This window comes from Solanum stenotomum, chromosome 9 (assembly GCF_019186545.1).
Source record: "Solanum stenotomum isolate F172 chromosome 9, ASM1918654v1, whole genome shotgun sequence".
NCBI classification, from domain to species: domain Eukaryota; kingdom Viridiplantae; phylum Streptophyta; class Magnoliopsida; order Solanales; family Solanaceae; genus Solanum; species Solanum stenotomum.
This window is the reverse complement of record NC_064290.1, coordinates 12,923,439-12,938,285: the sequence shown is the minus strand read 5'-3', so window position 1 is coordinate 12,938,285 and position 14,847 is coordinate 12,923,439. Positions and strand designations below refer to the sequence as shown.

General features: G+C 31.6%; 3 protein-coding genes across 5 annotated transcripts in view; 1 reads left to right on the top strand and 2 right to left on the bottom strand.

The window, feature by feature from the left end:
• LOC125876257 (OVARIAN TUMOR DOMAIN-containing deubiquitinating enzyme 11-like) overlaps window positions 1-14,847 on the top strand; it is a 752,025-nt gene that overhangs the window by 170,531 nt on the left and 566,647 nt on the right. The gene's annotated exons all lie outside the window — the stretch shown is intronic.
• Window positions 5,438-9,030, bottom strand: LOC125876230 (protein FAR1-RELATED SEQUENCE 2-like). Of its 2 annotated transcripts, none has more exons than XM_049557355.1 (9): window positions 8,880-9,030; window positions 6,640-8,727; window positions 6,506-6,562; window positions 6,356-6,424; window positions 6,213-6,281; window positions 6,041-6,112; window positions 5,855-5,917; window positions 5,718-5,792; window positions 5,438-5,640 (listed from the first exon to the last, which is right to left on the bottom strand). In XM_049557355.1, the coding sequence occupies exons 2-9, from the start codon at window positions 8,617-8,619 to the stop codon at window positions 5,608-5,610; spliced, it is 2,418 nt and encodes an 805-aa protein (XP_049413312.1). In that variant the 5' UTR covers window positions 8,620-8,727; window positions 8,880-9,030; the 3' UTR covers window positions 5,438-5,607. The 2 variants fall into 2 exon arrangements, with proteins under 2 accessions (XP_049413312.1, XP_049413313.1); XM_049557356.1 differs by having other exon boundaries at window positions 5,718-5,786.
• LOC125876229 (protein FAR-RED ELONGATED HYPOCOTYL 3) overlaps window positions 11,916-14,847 on the bottom strand; it is a 12,131-nt gene continuing 9,199 nt past the window's right edge. For both annotated transcript variants that reach the window (XM_049557354.1, XM_049557353.1), the window contains exons 8-9: window positions 12,272-12,351; window positions 11,916-12,178 (exon numbers count right to left, since the gene is read on the bottom strand). In XM_049557354.1, coding sequence (XP_049413311.1) covers window positions 12,295-12,351 — 57 coding nt within the window. In that variant the 3' untranslated portion in view covers window positions 11,916-12,178; window positions 12,272-12,294. The remainder of the gene's footprint in view (window positions 12,179-12,271; window positions 12,352-14,847) is intronic.

The window sequence follows — 14,847 nt, the reverse complement described above, 5'->3', positions numbered from 1 at the left end:
GCACACAAAGTTTTTTTTCATTGAATTTTATTTGGTAAAATAATATAAAGGAATTAGTTTTTTTAATTTTTTTTTATAATCTTCAGAAACGCTCATGTAATTTATATATTTGCCTTGTAGATACATAAGTTTGATGAATTAAATAGGTCTATTATTTTTTAAAATGATGATTTAATAACAAGACATCAACTAGAATAGAAGGAGATTTTTGAGATATTTAGTATTTATTTTTTTGGATAAAAAACAGCCATAATATTATTTACTTTCTATTTTTTTTCAAGAAAAAAATATTATAAGCATGAATTTCAAAATTCACAATTAATTTTATTGTAAAAGTTAATTAACATTTAATATTATTGATTCATTGTAAATTTTCTGATTAATTGATGTAAGTTAGCATTCATGAGTGATATGTATATTGATTTTTTTTTGAATGTATATGTTTATTAGTATTCAAAATTGATGATATTATAGTACATTTAAAAAACCTATTCTTCATAACATAAAAAATAAAAAGTTTAATTATAATAAAAGATTTTTGAGTATGAAGTATTCTTAATAAACTAATATATATATATATACATATTTTAAAATAATATGATTATTATTGTAGTTATATTGTTTAATGAATCAAATTAATCTATTATTAAAAAAAAAGACTTTAATGACATGTCATGTCAACTAGGAGAGAGTGTGACTTTTAAAGTGTCAAGTATATTTGAAGGAAAATAGGAATAGTTGAGTGATATTTTAGTCCTAAATGAAACATAAATGATATTTCAAGGCAATTCCCTAAACATGGGTGACCATTTAGGGAATTGACTCTTCAAATTCATATATCTTAATCTTAATGAGGATAAATGTTATCTAATGGCTAATGATATCCTAATTCCTATGCCAATAACAACCCACCGGAAGGGCATACCTCAAGGGGCACCAATCTCCCCCGGCAAAGATTTATCTGCGCGAAACCGACCATTTTAAATCATTTACTTTATATAAATAATGTTAAGATATTTATATCTTTCATCTACGTAATATGACAATTTTATTTTTAATTTACTAACATTTCTAATAATAAGAAATTTATCATCGTGATTTTTGAGTGACTAGCAGGTGTTTGGTCATGAGATTTTATATCATGATATGAAATTATGAAATGAAATGAACATTTGGATATGTGATTTTATGCAGATTTCATCTCACGATTTCATATCATGAGATGGAATTCTAAATTTTCCAAAAATCATGATTTGAGAATTTCAAATCATGATATGAGATTTTTCTAAGTACGCATTTGGCCATGTGATTTCATCTCATGATATGAAATCATGAGATGAAATCAGTGTTTAGACATGCGATTTCACGCTGATTTAATCGTAATCCCAAAATCTAAAATCATGATTTGAAATTTTCAAATCATGATATAGAATTTTTCAAATACAAAAATTGACCCAGAAGTTTATATTTTGCAAAAATAACCACATTTAATTTATATATATATACTAGCCATTTGTTTCACATGTAAATAAAATTTATAATTCATATAATTACTTTTTAAACTATTTATATCTCATATAATGATTATTTTTCTCCAATATAAAATTATTTTTACTTCAAATCATTTCTTAATTTCCATTTATATTTATCAAATTCATTATTATTTTTTATCAAATTTACTACTACTTCATTCAAATCAATGTTTTATAACAACAATAATAATAAATATCATCATTATATTGATTGGACTACACTAATCACTATGACATTAATTGCATATCATAATTTCATATCACAGGACTAAACGAGCGCTTAAACATTAAGATGAGTAAAAAGGAAGTTAAAATTTATAATCCTCGTGATTTATTTGGAAGGAGTGGATGGTAGGTAGGTATCTACTGAGCAGGACTTCAATTAAGTTGGTTGTCTCACCACTTTTGGAATTGGAAGTCTTTGCTGCTTAATTTTTCCCCTCTTCCGCGAAACCTACACCAACTTAGCTTTCCACATATCATTATCATGCTTTAAATGACCTTTGACTAGTACTCCCACGATTCACTTTTATTTATTATTTTTAATATGTTATGAAAAAAGATAAAAATAACTTTTTTATATTTTATTTTTATTATTGATTATTTATTCCCTAATTAATTTTCAAGATTTGTAATTGTACTATATTAAATTTTGAAATTTGAAATGTGTCACATAAATTGAACCAAAAAAAATATTATATTGATTAAACTATATTTTCTAAAATTTTAAACTCATAAACTCAAAATGTTAACTCTGCGTTAATTGTGACCTAATGACGCTCAATAGTCAATGTCTCTATTCCAATGACAAAAGTATGAATAACGCATAATAGTCAATGTTATAGTACTTCCTACACATCGTCATGGATTACGATCCTAGTATGAATTATAGAGCCATCCAACTCGTGATTAATTATTCCACGAACACAACATTTATTCTTTAACTTCTTTGACCTTAATGAGTGATAATTGATCATCAAAGTCATCTATTTTTTAATATATTTGACATATATTTAATTTCAATAAAACCTGCACCCATTTGGTTTATCAATAGATAGACAAGATATTTTATGAATTGAGATATAAATCAAAACTAATTAATATCTATAATTAAAAGCTAGATAAAATAATGTTGTATTTTATTCAAAATTAATTATTGTTCTTTATTTAACTAACCAAACAACCCACTAGTATATTTGAATTGGGAATGTGAAAAACTCCGGGACAATGTTCAAAGGGGCCGTTTTTTAGAATTATAAAATTTTATAAACACACTTTACTGCAAACTCTTTATTAGCCAACTTTATAATATAATGTGCATTGTGGAAGGTTTGTAACAAGTAGTGGAGCAACAAAGATAACATTTAGACCCACGTGAGTTTGAAACACTTAAAAAGATTTTTTTTATCCCTTTCCCTTCCTTGTGTATTCATTATTTATACTTTAATGTAAAGTAACTCTTAAAGTCATGAAATCCATGACTTTTTCATTTATGGAACCACAAATTTCATGACTATTATCTTTTGATTTCTCAATCGTAGAGCCACCAACTCCATCACTCTATTCTTGAATTGTCAAAATATAAAAAATCACAAACACAAACATATAAGCTCCGTGATATTTTTCATTGACAATACGGGGCCATACTAGGTATGGTAAGGGGTTTTCTTAATGAAAATTCTGACTCTACCAATACTTATTGATGTTGCAATTCATTAGTGAAAATTTTGACTCCGCCAGTACTTATTTACGTTCCAAGTCCAATATGCAGCCAACTGCCAAGGCCTAATGGGCACAAAAACACACGTGTTATATGGAAGGCAGTATGTATAATTTTTGGTAGATAGTTCTGTCTTTGGCTATGAAACTTGGAACATGAATTTGCAGAAAAGCTTTTGAAAGCAACAAATCATGACACCACGTCAATACTAGGAAGGTGCATCTTTAATTTTACTTGTTTTTATTCATTACTAAACCAGGGGCGGAAGCAATGGATTCGACAAAACTCATCAGCTTAATTTGATTCAAGTTATATATATTGAGAAATTTATCAAATTTGTATTAAAAATAATTGGAATCCAATTGCTAGAACTTGAAATTGTTGTTATCGTTAAAATTTATATTTTCAACTCGATTGTATTACTAAAATGTGTTCAGTCACTATTGACAAAAGAGATATTTATTGGCAATAGAATTCTTTTTAGTGGCAATATTTGTTGACACAAAATCACTAACAACAAATTTGAGTTAATGTCATTATATTCAGAATCACTAAAGTCATTAATAATATTTATATAAAATGTTAGTTATAAATACACATTTATAGTATTACCGCAAAATTCTTTATTTTTTACATTGAATTCTCTTATTAATTACTAATATCTTCTTCCTTTTCCCTAAATAAAGAGTAGTACTAAATTTCCCGTCTTCTATAAACCTATTGAATTAATTAATGAGGATAAATTTGAAAATTTAAACTAACCCACATTAGGCATCGCCCCTATATTGCACGAGAAACAGACATATTATATTGCGAGGCCGTCATTATAGGAAAACTGAAAAGTCAAACAAATACTGCTGGCATTTGGGGTGGGCGTGGTATAGTATGTATCGAATTATCATATCATATCAAAAAATTTAGTATTGTAATTTTAATATTATTGTATTTGATATGATATATGGTATATATTTTAAACTTTTTTAGTATTCGATACGGTATTTGATTTTTAGAAACAACATATCGAAATGTCAAATACCATATCGAAGTATATAGTTACATAAATAATATATATANTATTAGTATAAACTAAATGTTTAGAAGTTAAAATTTTGATTACTCTATTTTTATTTAAATGTAATTGATTAACAAAAGGAGTTGTTTGTACTTTCTTTTGAATTTATATTTCTACATGTGTAATATGTTAGTATGTACAATTGAGACCCCTTTTTGAATTGTCGAAGTCATAATAATCTATTATACAAGTATATATTAGTCGAAGTTGAACAATCTATGATTACCAATTTACCATACCACAAAATACCAAAATCGAACTTCAAAATACCAAATTAAATTGATATGATAATGGTATAATAATTTTAAAAATTGAATACCAAAATTTCAAATACCGAATCATACCATACCATTCATGTCCACCCCTAACTGGCACTGGCGGACTTCTTTTTTTAATAATCAGATCCAAAAAAAATAATAATTAATGGGTGTAACTTTTTTAAAAAATATTATTGAATTTATTGTACTGTTTAATTAATGAATTTAAATTTAATATTTTAATTTTTTTTAATAGATCTTTACATATACATATATATTCCGAGAATAATATGTTGCCCGATGTGTGTTGGTCTTTTATTAAAGAAAAAATCAAACGAACTACATAACGGTCTTTCTGGTCGAATATTTAGTTTTTTCCCTCTAAACATACACATACAAACTCACATATATCATATAGTAAAATAAAAAGTTTTAGTAGGATAATCAATATAGAAAATAGAAAATGAAATATAGTAAATTATTTTTGCATTCCTCTAAAGAGTGTAATACTCACATTCTCTCGAGAATAAATTGTAGAAATTAACACCATATACAAAGTTTTCAATCAGATTTGTAAACAGCTTTTATGCTGCTGAGTACAGACGATAACATGAGGAACACCTCAATAATGGATGTTGCAGGGATCGACGAAAAAGGATTAAGGTGGGAGAAAGAACAGAGGAAAATTTGAGAAACTGTGACTTCAGTGAAGATATAGAAACCAATGACTCAAAGCAATCAACTCACACATCGAACCCATAATATTTTCAGAAGCGAGGGCAGAAGACAGAATTCTCTTCATAAACAATCGAACATTTCTTCTCATATAACATGTTGCTTCCAGAAATATTGAAGTCCTTATTGCTATTCATCTAGTGATCTTCAGTAATGTACATTAATTTCCTTCTATGTTAAACATGCTTAAGCATAGAAAAAAGTAATCTTAATTTCCTCCTATTCAGCTAACTTCCTAAGGCGATATATTAAGCACTCTTTTCAATCCAGCAGAGAAGTACACTAATCCTGCTAATGTTTTCCTGTGACACTGGTTGAATTGTCCTACAGTAGGGAGCAAGAGTGAAATTTGAACTCACACTAAACACGAAATAACAAAATATTGAGTAAATAAAACGTACCATATCAGATGAATTTCCCTGAATGTTGAAAGAAGGATGCACTAGTGGTGCTCTGAAGCTAAGCTGTCCCTGCAACTGCAATTCACTAAGTGATTTAATTCAACAAAAATACGAGGTTTAGGTCTTTGTGTTCATACCAGTCCTTGAATACTTTGAGGAGAGTAATGACCACCGTGGGCTGATATATAATTCAAGTTTCCCTGTGAGAGAGGGGAGGTAAAATGGAACAGAATTGGATGAAGCCCTTCGTACTTGTAAAGGGTCAAACCAAAAATTTAGTCCGGCTTCTCATCATCAAGTTCCTAATAAAATAGTTGCCTTACCAGAACACTGTGTGAGGCTTGATGATTGCTGCAATAACTATCTTGTAACATAGAAAATGAACTCAACTGGCCCTGATAAAATACCAAATCATTGAATGAGTTCTGTTGAGCAAAAAAATATTAATTACGTGCAATTATTTCAAAGTTTGAACGCAAAAAGAGGATGCAGCACCGATCCATGAACGCTCTGATGAGGAGGAGCATAGTATCCCTCAATAGTTGCCATTCTGGAGCTTAGATCCTGTAGTCATACAAAGAAGGGTCAAAAGAGCTTGACCGCAAGTAAATTATGGTCTAGCTAGGGATATCTCATACCATTCCTTGTGCATGCCTCTGAGCATGGAAAGCATCTTCATGAGTTGGTAGTTTTGAGTTTGATTGATCCTACAAAAGAGCAAAACAGAATGAATAAATGTGACCGAGCTTACGACATATGTGCAAACGATTGTAAGCCAAAACATATACCGTCTGCAGGCTGCTATCTTGGATCCTGGTAGATAGTACTTCAACGTTAGATTGAACCTACAGTTCTTCCACTATTAAAAAGTCTATTTTGGAACTATTGTTGAATCTGCTGAAATCATAAGAGCTTATACTACCTTGCACTTCTTCTGTACTTTCTTTCTCTTTGATGACTTTGCCATGCTACCACCTTGAATCTCTTCGTTAAAGTTAGTATCGCATTGAGAAAATGAAATGTTAGAGACTAATGCACTCTTCACAGAGTTGTTTGCATTGACACAGTCATGCAATGCAGCTTGGAGTGTATTTACAGCTGATTCATAGGTTTCCCAGGATAACGATCCAACTTCGCCAAATTTGGCAGCAAGTTTGCAAAGATCATTGAAACGTTGGATCCTGTAACGAGGGTTGCGTGGAATCCCACATGCTGTCCCTTTAGTTTTTGCCTCTCGTGTCCACCGCTCTAATTTATACAGAGCGGGGATATTGGGGACACCAGCTACTTGAAGAACCGTAATTGCATGTCTACAAAGGATACCTGCATACTCAAAGAAATGGCATGAACATACGATGCAAGAATCTCTTGCACACCAGGATACCATAAAACTCTGGTATTTTTTACGGTCATTAACCCTATACAACTTTTCTGCTCCCTCTTCACCTTCATTCAGAATAGTGCAAGCAGCAACGCCAAAAACCTCAGCTTGAAATTTCATGAATACTGAGTTTGTATAGACAGTGGACATTTGTTTCTCATAAGGAGAGAGAGTTTTTATGGTAGGTAGTCTATGACGTGATTCAATATCAGCTTTTGCTTCCTCTTCATACATCTCATGCACGAATAGTTTGTATTGACCAATGAACTCTTTAAATTCAGTCTCAGAGGAAATGTACCTTTCAAAGAAGGAGGATACACTTTCAGACCGCTCAACTGTAGAGAGTCCAGCCAAGAAAGTATTCCTCATGTACACTGGAACCCATTTTGTTCGATTTTCAAACAATGACCGAATCAAGTCATCATCCCTCAGTTTGAATGAATCGACCATTTTCCACCATCTTTTTTCAAATTCTTCTTCTTTAAGTGGAAACCACATGCATTTCTTCAACTTCTTTACAAAATCTTCAGGCTTAGTTATCTTATTACCAAGATTTTGAGAAACTTTTCCCATTACATTCCACAAACAAAAGCAATGTTGTGCCTTCGGGAAGACCTCCTCTACTGCTTCTTTCAGGGAAATGTCATCATCAGTAATAACGACTCTAGGACTTTGGCCACCTACAGCTCTAAGCCAAGTGCGCATTAACCAAGAAAATGTTGTTGATGATTCGTCCCCAACCAAGGCACATCCAAGCAACAAAAATTGGAAATGATGATTGACCCCTATGATGGGTAAAAATGGGACTTTATACTTGTTTCTGATGTAATATGTGTCCAAATAAATTACATCACAAAAATGGACATAATCATTTCTACCTTTTGCATCAATCCAGAACACATTTCTCATAGAGTCTATAGCATAGTAAGAATTAGGTCTCTCAGCTTGCATAAGTGCTAAAGTACCAAGCAGCAGTTCCAAATCCCCCTCATCCAACGCGAGCTGCAGTCCTTTTTTCTGGTAAACAACATCGGCAGATTTCTTGCTCCTACCCTTGACAGAGTAATAAAAGTCATCCTGGCAAATTTCATGATTATGCTCCTTCATGAAACTATGTATATACCATTTTCCATCTTGCTTTCTCTTCATATGAATACTGGCCTTGCAATCAGTCTTGGGACATGATCGAGAACTACCAGACTCACGCTTGGTCCCAAATCTAGAACAAGCAATCTTCACATCAATAAATTTCCCCGACTTCTTTGACCTACGACTAGCCTTTATCGTGATGCCAAATCCCACTGACCTTGCATATTCCCTGTAGTAAGAATATGCAGCCTCCTTTGTATCAAATTCTATTCCCTTATCTATAAAATCAACATCAACAATATCCATACCTATCCCATTGCCACTTCTATCAGCATTCTCTTCCCCGACATGACTTTGAATTGAATCATCAATAGCATTTGTATCCACATACACATCTAACTTTTTCGAAGGCAATTGAAGATCAATTTCCATAACTTAAACCCTACCGATGCACATTTTATGAATTACTTCAACAAACAACTAAGGATTTTGCCCTCAGTAGTAATCTTCTAATCTAGTTAAGTTTCATAACTTAAATGTCTGAAAAAGTTAAGGAAAGATCAATAACAAGAAAAATTAGTACAAAAATCAACAGAGCTAAATAAACCACAGCAAATCCAATTAAATCCCAATAAAAAATTGTAAAAAATTAATTCAGTTTCTAATTATGTGTTATCAGATAGAAATAGTACCTGGGATTTTGCCAAATTAGGGATGCAAACTGAAATTGAAGTTCATATGAACCCTAAGGCCAGCAATGGAAGGAGAAGACACAATCCCGCACTTCTTCTTTTTTATCTTTTCTGTTCAATTCAAAAAATAAAAAAGTTTATAAAATTTAAAAATATTATAGTATATTTTACCTATACATAGATTCCAAAGTGTTATTTATTCTTTGTTATAAATTCTCTGTATTAACTTAAATCAGACAAACAAATTAAAATAAATAGAATACTTTCCTTAGTTCATATTTAAGTAAATTATTGGGGTATGACATACATACTCCTCAAAAAAATAGTCATACTTTACACTATTAGTTTTTGATTATTTTCAATTATTCTCAAGAAATTATAAAATAGTTAAGAACTTCATTGAATGTAAGATAAATATGGAAAAAGTCTCAACATTTTCCTTGAATTTTTTATAATTTATTTATTTTAAACTAGGAAAAAACTATCAATAATTCACTCAAATTGAATAGAGAGAGTAATAAGTAACATGCATATTTTATGGTAATATGTATGTATAGTTTCAATGGACTTAAAGAAATGATTGGGGAATGAGAAGTTAATTTGAGTTAAGGATAAAACAGAAAAATAAGTTTATTTTACTCTTTATATGTTAAATGAATAAATAAAAGTGAACTTTATTTTTAACATAGTGAAAATGTATAAGTGAATTGAGGGAGTAATAATCAAACTTAGATTTTAATAGCATAACTAATAAGAACAATATAATAAAATAAAGTTACTAATAACTAAATTTTTGAAAAGAGTACCAAACAATAAAATTAAGTAAAATAGAATAGAGAAGTACATTTGTTTATGATAGTCAAGTAAATTACTCTAATATTCATTCGATTTCATTTTAATTGATTAATATATTAAAAATAAATATTTTTTATTTGTTCATTTTAACAGATTTGAAAAAAATAATTATTTTATCTAATTTCATCCTTATCATTAAATAAGTAAAAATTTCATAAGATGTCATATATGAACATATGATTATTTAGCGAATACTCAATTTAAAATAAAAATAAAAATGCACATCTATCCATTTTTATTAGTATTAAAGGTTAGTATCTTTTACTTGTCCATTCTAAGAATAGGAGTATTATTTTATATATTTATTTAATAAAAATAATATTAAAAATATAAATTTCTCTTGATTTATTAGATAAATAAGTAATACTCCCTCCGTCCAACAATAGTTGTCCACTATTGACTTGGCACACCCCTTAAAAAATTATAAATAGAAGGGTAATTTTATAATATTATCATTTATATAATAAATACAATGTCTTGATAAATGTAATGGGGAATGACTATAATTAATGATAAGGATAAATTAGGAACTAAGTGTAAAATTATCCATGAATTTCATAAAGTGGACAAGTATTGTTGGAATGGACAAGTATTATCGGACGGAGAGAGTAAAAAAGATGTATTTTTAGTATAACAATGAAGTAAAATAGAAAGGAGGAAATAGGTGAAAGTAACACAACTTAAGATATCATAATTTCTAAAACCTCTTATCATTAAAAAAAAATTACAAAAATCCCCTCTCATCTACATTCCTATTCCTTATCGAATACATACCTGATACCTCCCCTCGATTACATCCATTCCCTCCTGGATACATTCCTATCCTCTCTCGGGTACATCCCTCCCATTAAGTAATGTATCATTTGCAACGTATCGAAGAACAATAATATATCCGAGAGCAATGAAAAAATTAAAATTTTTATAATTGGAAAAACTTTCGGAATAAGATGTAATTTACTTTATACTAAATATTAAATAATACATAATCATATTTACCTGAATGACTTTCTTATTATTTTTTATAATAGTAGTACTAAACATCCTGGTTACTGAATTAATACAAATCATGTGCCCTTTTCAATTATCTGTAACTTCAAGTGGAACAGTAAGTAACCAATTATTTACATATTCTAGTCTTGTTTAACATTTTTCTTTTACCACCCATTATTTGGCAAAAACTAAGAGATAAATAACACTATAAATTTTTCCTTTTGTTTGGTCAAAAATAAGTGACTTTCTTACTTGTTCCGGTATTTGGTTAGTAAATAGAAAGTATTATCCCAACATCATTTATATATAATCCAGACAAATACTATGACACCGGACCAGACCCAATGCTTTCACAATCCGCAGAAGTAGCTTCAATTGAAGGTTGCGTAACAATCAATAAAGACATTGCTCTACAACTCCTTAGAGGTTGGGGAGTGGAACAAGTTTCATCACCAGGCTAGACTTTAAGACCTTGACCCAACACAAAACTCGATTATGTACCCCCGGCTCGATACTCACCTCTCAACCTTGGCCGAGACCTATGGTTTGAATCCAACTTCAACCAAACTTCCAAACCTGACCCCAAGACACCAACACCAAACTTTAACCCTGACTTCCAATCCCAACTCAAGACTCAACTCACAACCTCGACACTGACCCAAGTCTCAACCCTAACCCAAATTTGGATTGAGAATTGAATATGACTGATCAGGTTGAAAGAGAGTTTTGAAAAAAAAAAAATTTCAAATAAGTCTACTTAAAATACATTTTTCTTTCCACTGAAACGCACTCACTATGAAAAGGACAACTTATTTTGTTACAACAAGACACCAAAAAGAAAAAGTAACATATTACAAAAAAATACTTTCCATCAAAACAATCTTACCATTGGGTTAGAATAAAACATGCTTCAGAGCAGAAATATTTTTACTTCATCCAGCTTCTGTCCAATTTATACTCAACGACTGCACCCAGCTGGACTCCAAGAGCCCTATTTATCTTCACCTCAATAATCTCTTTCACCCAGCAATTAATAAAACAGCATTTACAGGTGAAATTAACTTAGAGCTGTCTATACTTATCCTCTCTAAATACCAAAATGAAAAGAAAGATAGAAACATTTATTTATCAACAAATGGGCAGAAAAAAAAGGCACTGCCTACATTTACAACTCATTTGCTTTAACTTGAAGAAAAGTGTACATATCTTCACATCAATCATCTTTACTTGCTGTAACTAATACATCCCACAACAGCCTTTACAGGGTGAAATTAACTTAGAGCTGTATTTACTCTTCCAGCTCTAATATCAAAATGAAGGGAAAGATTAAGGAGTTTGTTTATCAAAGAACAAAAGTAAAAGTAATAAAAGCACTGCCTACATTGAAGATCCCCTTTTATTTTACAAACAAATACTACAACATTCTTCCTGTTGGTTGTACTTCCATAAACAGCCTGTAATGGAAGTGTTGAAAGAAGAACCTCATCATTCAATAGGTTCAACTTGAACACATCTGTAATATCAACTAGCAATGGAAAAACATATACCTAATTAATGACAAAGGTGATCCTCATGGATGTCTAGATGCTTCGTCGTGCAATTGAGAAGATCTTACATTGGGTTCGTCCTGTAAACATTAAGAAAAGCCATGAGTCCAGCAGAATTTAGTGGTACTGCACTTAGCTAGACTAATTTTCCCATGTGGAACTGGAGTTCCTGCTTGCACCATTACTAAACTATTTTTTAGCAATATGAACTACCATCGCTTATTTTGCATGTTTTGTACAGCAACTGCAGTTGGCCATTTTTATTACTTTAACATTCACCTAGGCTTCCCCCCAATTGAGCAAGGAAAGAAAGCAAGTTAGTATCTGCAAAATTCAGTAATGTTTTGGCTTGTCAAATATCCCAGTTTCTGCATAACACAGGATTAAAAAAAACACTTCAAAAGCGGCACATGAATGTGTTCCAAGGCAAAGAACTGAATTCCATAACCTAACTAAAAGCTCATACAAACAATTCCTAGTCAGATTAACACAGAATACAAAAGGCTCCCTTATCCTTTTAGATGGTTAGATGTAACCTTGCTATTCTCCTGTAACACATACTAAGAAAGCACCTCAATCTATAAACTCTGCATCGTGTCTCTGGGCCAAAAGTTTATGAAGCTCCATGGTTTAACCTTATGTCAAGCAATTGTTGTCAAAACTACAGGCATCATTAACAACCAAGATTTGGGAACACTTCTTATTTATCAAAAATGGCTCGTACACCCCTTTTGATCAAAAAATAAAATAAAAATGGCTCATACAAATTTAACAAAATAACTGCAACAGAAACCACTTTTTATGACCTCTTAATCATATATTCAGGAATCTTAGTCATGGTCTCCAACTCTCCATATCAACATCTACCCTCCATCATAGACAACAACTGAGATTATTAAATATGTGAAAATCCATGTCTCCTGCAGATCCTGGTTCCTTTCTGTTCACAGTTCTTTACACTAGTGTTGCAGTGAAGAATTATAGCGTCCTTTTTGTACCCTGTTCTTTCTTGATGTTAATTACGATAATGTTGAATCGTTTGTCCATCAATTTTGTTATAGTATGGACTGTCATAGACCGTCTTTATTACTTTCTGTTCCCTGGCTTTCCTTTATGTTAGTACACTGACATTGTATGTCCATCAATTTTGTTTCAGCAATCTGCATGGTCTTATGGCTAAATTCCACTTTGATGATATAGAACGAATTAAAGTCTTAATAAAGAATAACCTAAATACATGGTCAACATCCTGCAAAGTATTCAAACTATGATGACCAGAGAACTTAGTAGACGTTTCTCAAAAAGAGGTTCAATATCATAATACCAGATCAACTTCAAGAATATTTTCCATCATAAAACCTAGTTTATAACCAAAAATAAAGCTCACACACTAACTTCATGAACCTATTCTAACAAGACCAAGACTAAGCCCATGTACCCATATTAACTTGGAAAATGCAACAAATTTGCAAGCTACGATCTCTGAACTTGTACAAGGATTTGTCACCAACCTAGTCTCTTACTGGCATCCATGTGGCACTATAACTAAACTACCCTCCTTATTAGAGTCTAAGCTCAGCCTCACAAAAGGTAGCTTGACTCAAGCAAGCTCAATGCTTAGGCAAAGTATGGGTCAAGTCCGGCGGGATTGTGGGAAGTGCAAGTTTTTTTTTGATGAAAAGGGAAATCTGCAGCCGCTACCCTTTGGGTGCGCACAGGGTGAAACCCCCGCTCCTATGCAATAGCTCGCAAACCGCATAGGAGAGGTAACCTGCACTAGACAAGCCCGATGCGACGAGCTTGACCCAGAAGGTAAACCCCCTTGCTTTCGTTGGCAAGGAGTTTCGAACTTGAGACCGCCAACATGGAAGTCCCAAGCCCAAACCACTGGGCCACCCCGAAGGGTTGTGGGAAGTGTAAGTTCAGTGGTTGTGGTATTTGACTAGGCCAAACAACACTGGGGACACAAAGGCAAGACAAGTGCGAACCTTGGGAACTAAGGAAGATATCCCTTTTATTGATTACGCAATTATATACGCACTTACAAGGTTTACTAGAAAAACTACACAAGAACGGAAGACCAGGACACTAGAAGGGAGGTTTTGGTGTGTAGTTGCTTTGGTTTGTGTCGCTGGCTGCTCGTGGCTATTATGGAGGGGTCTCCTCCTTTCTGGAACTGGGAACCTAAATAAGCCACAAAAATATAAAAGTGACCAAAATAAGCCACTACTTTAGGAAGTAACTAAAATAGGCTTAGTGGAAGAAAAAATTCCACTTTATCTAATATTCTAAACGTTTTCTGTTAGTCTCATAACATGTATATTTTAATATATAACGGAATTATTTTCTACACTTTATAAAATGGAACTATTTCTTACACTTTATAAAGTGGAACTTTTTCTTACACTTTATAAAGTGGAACTTTTTCTTACACTTTATAAAGTGGAACTTTTTATTACACTTTTTATAAAGTGGATGGACATTGACCGATAAAGGAGAACGTTGTTGACTAGTCTTAGGCTCCTTCCTAACATAGATTTCAAGTATTGTTAACTTGATTTGATCTATGTAGTCAT

Coding starts and splice junctions, on each gene's coding strand:
- LOC125876230 (XM_049557355.1), bottom strand. CDS start 8,619: ATGGAAATTGATCTTCAATTGCCTTCGAAAAAGTTAGATGTGTATGTG. Junction 6,282..6,355: donor AGAGGCATGCACAAGGAATG/GTATGAGATATC, acceptor GTATGACTACAG/GATCTAAGCTCCAGAATGGC. Junction 6,113..6,212: donor ATCAGAGCGTTCATGGATCG/GTGCTGCATCCT, acceptor GTATTTTATCAG/GGCCAGTTGAGTTCATTTTC.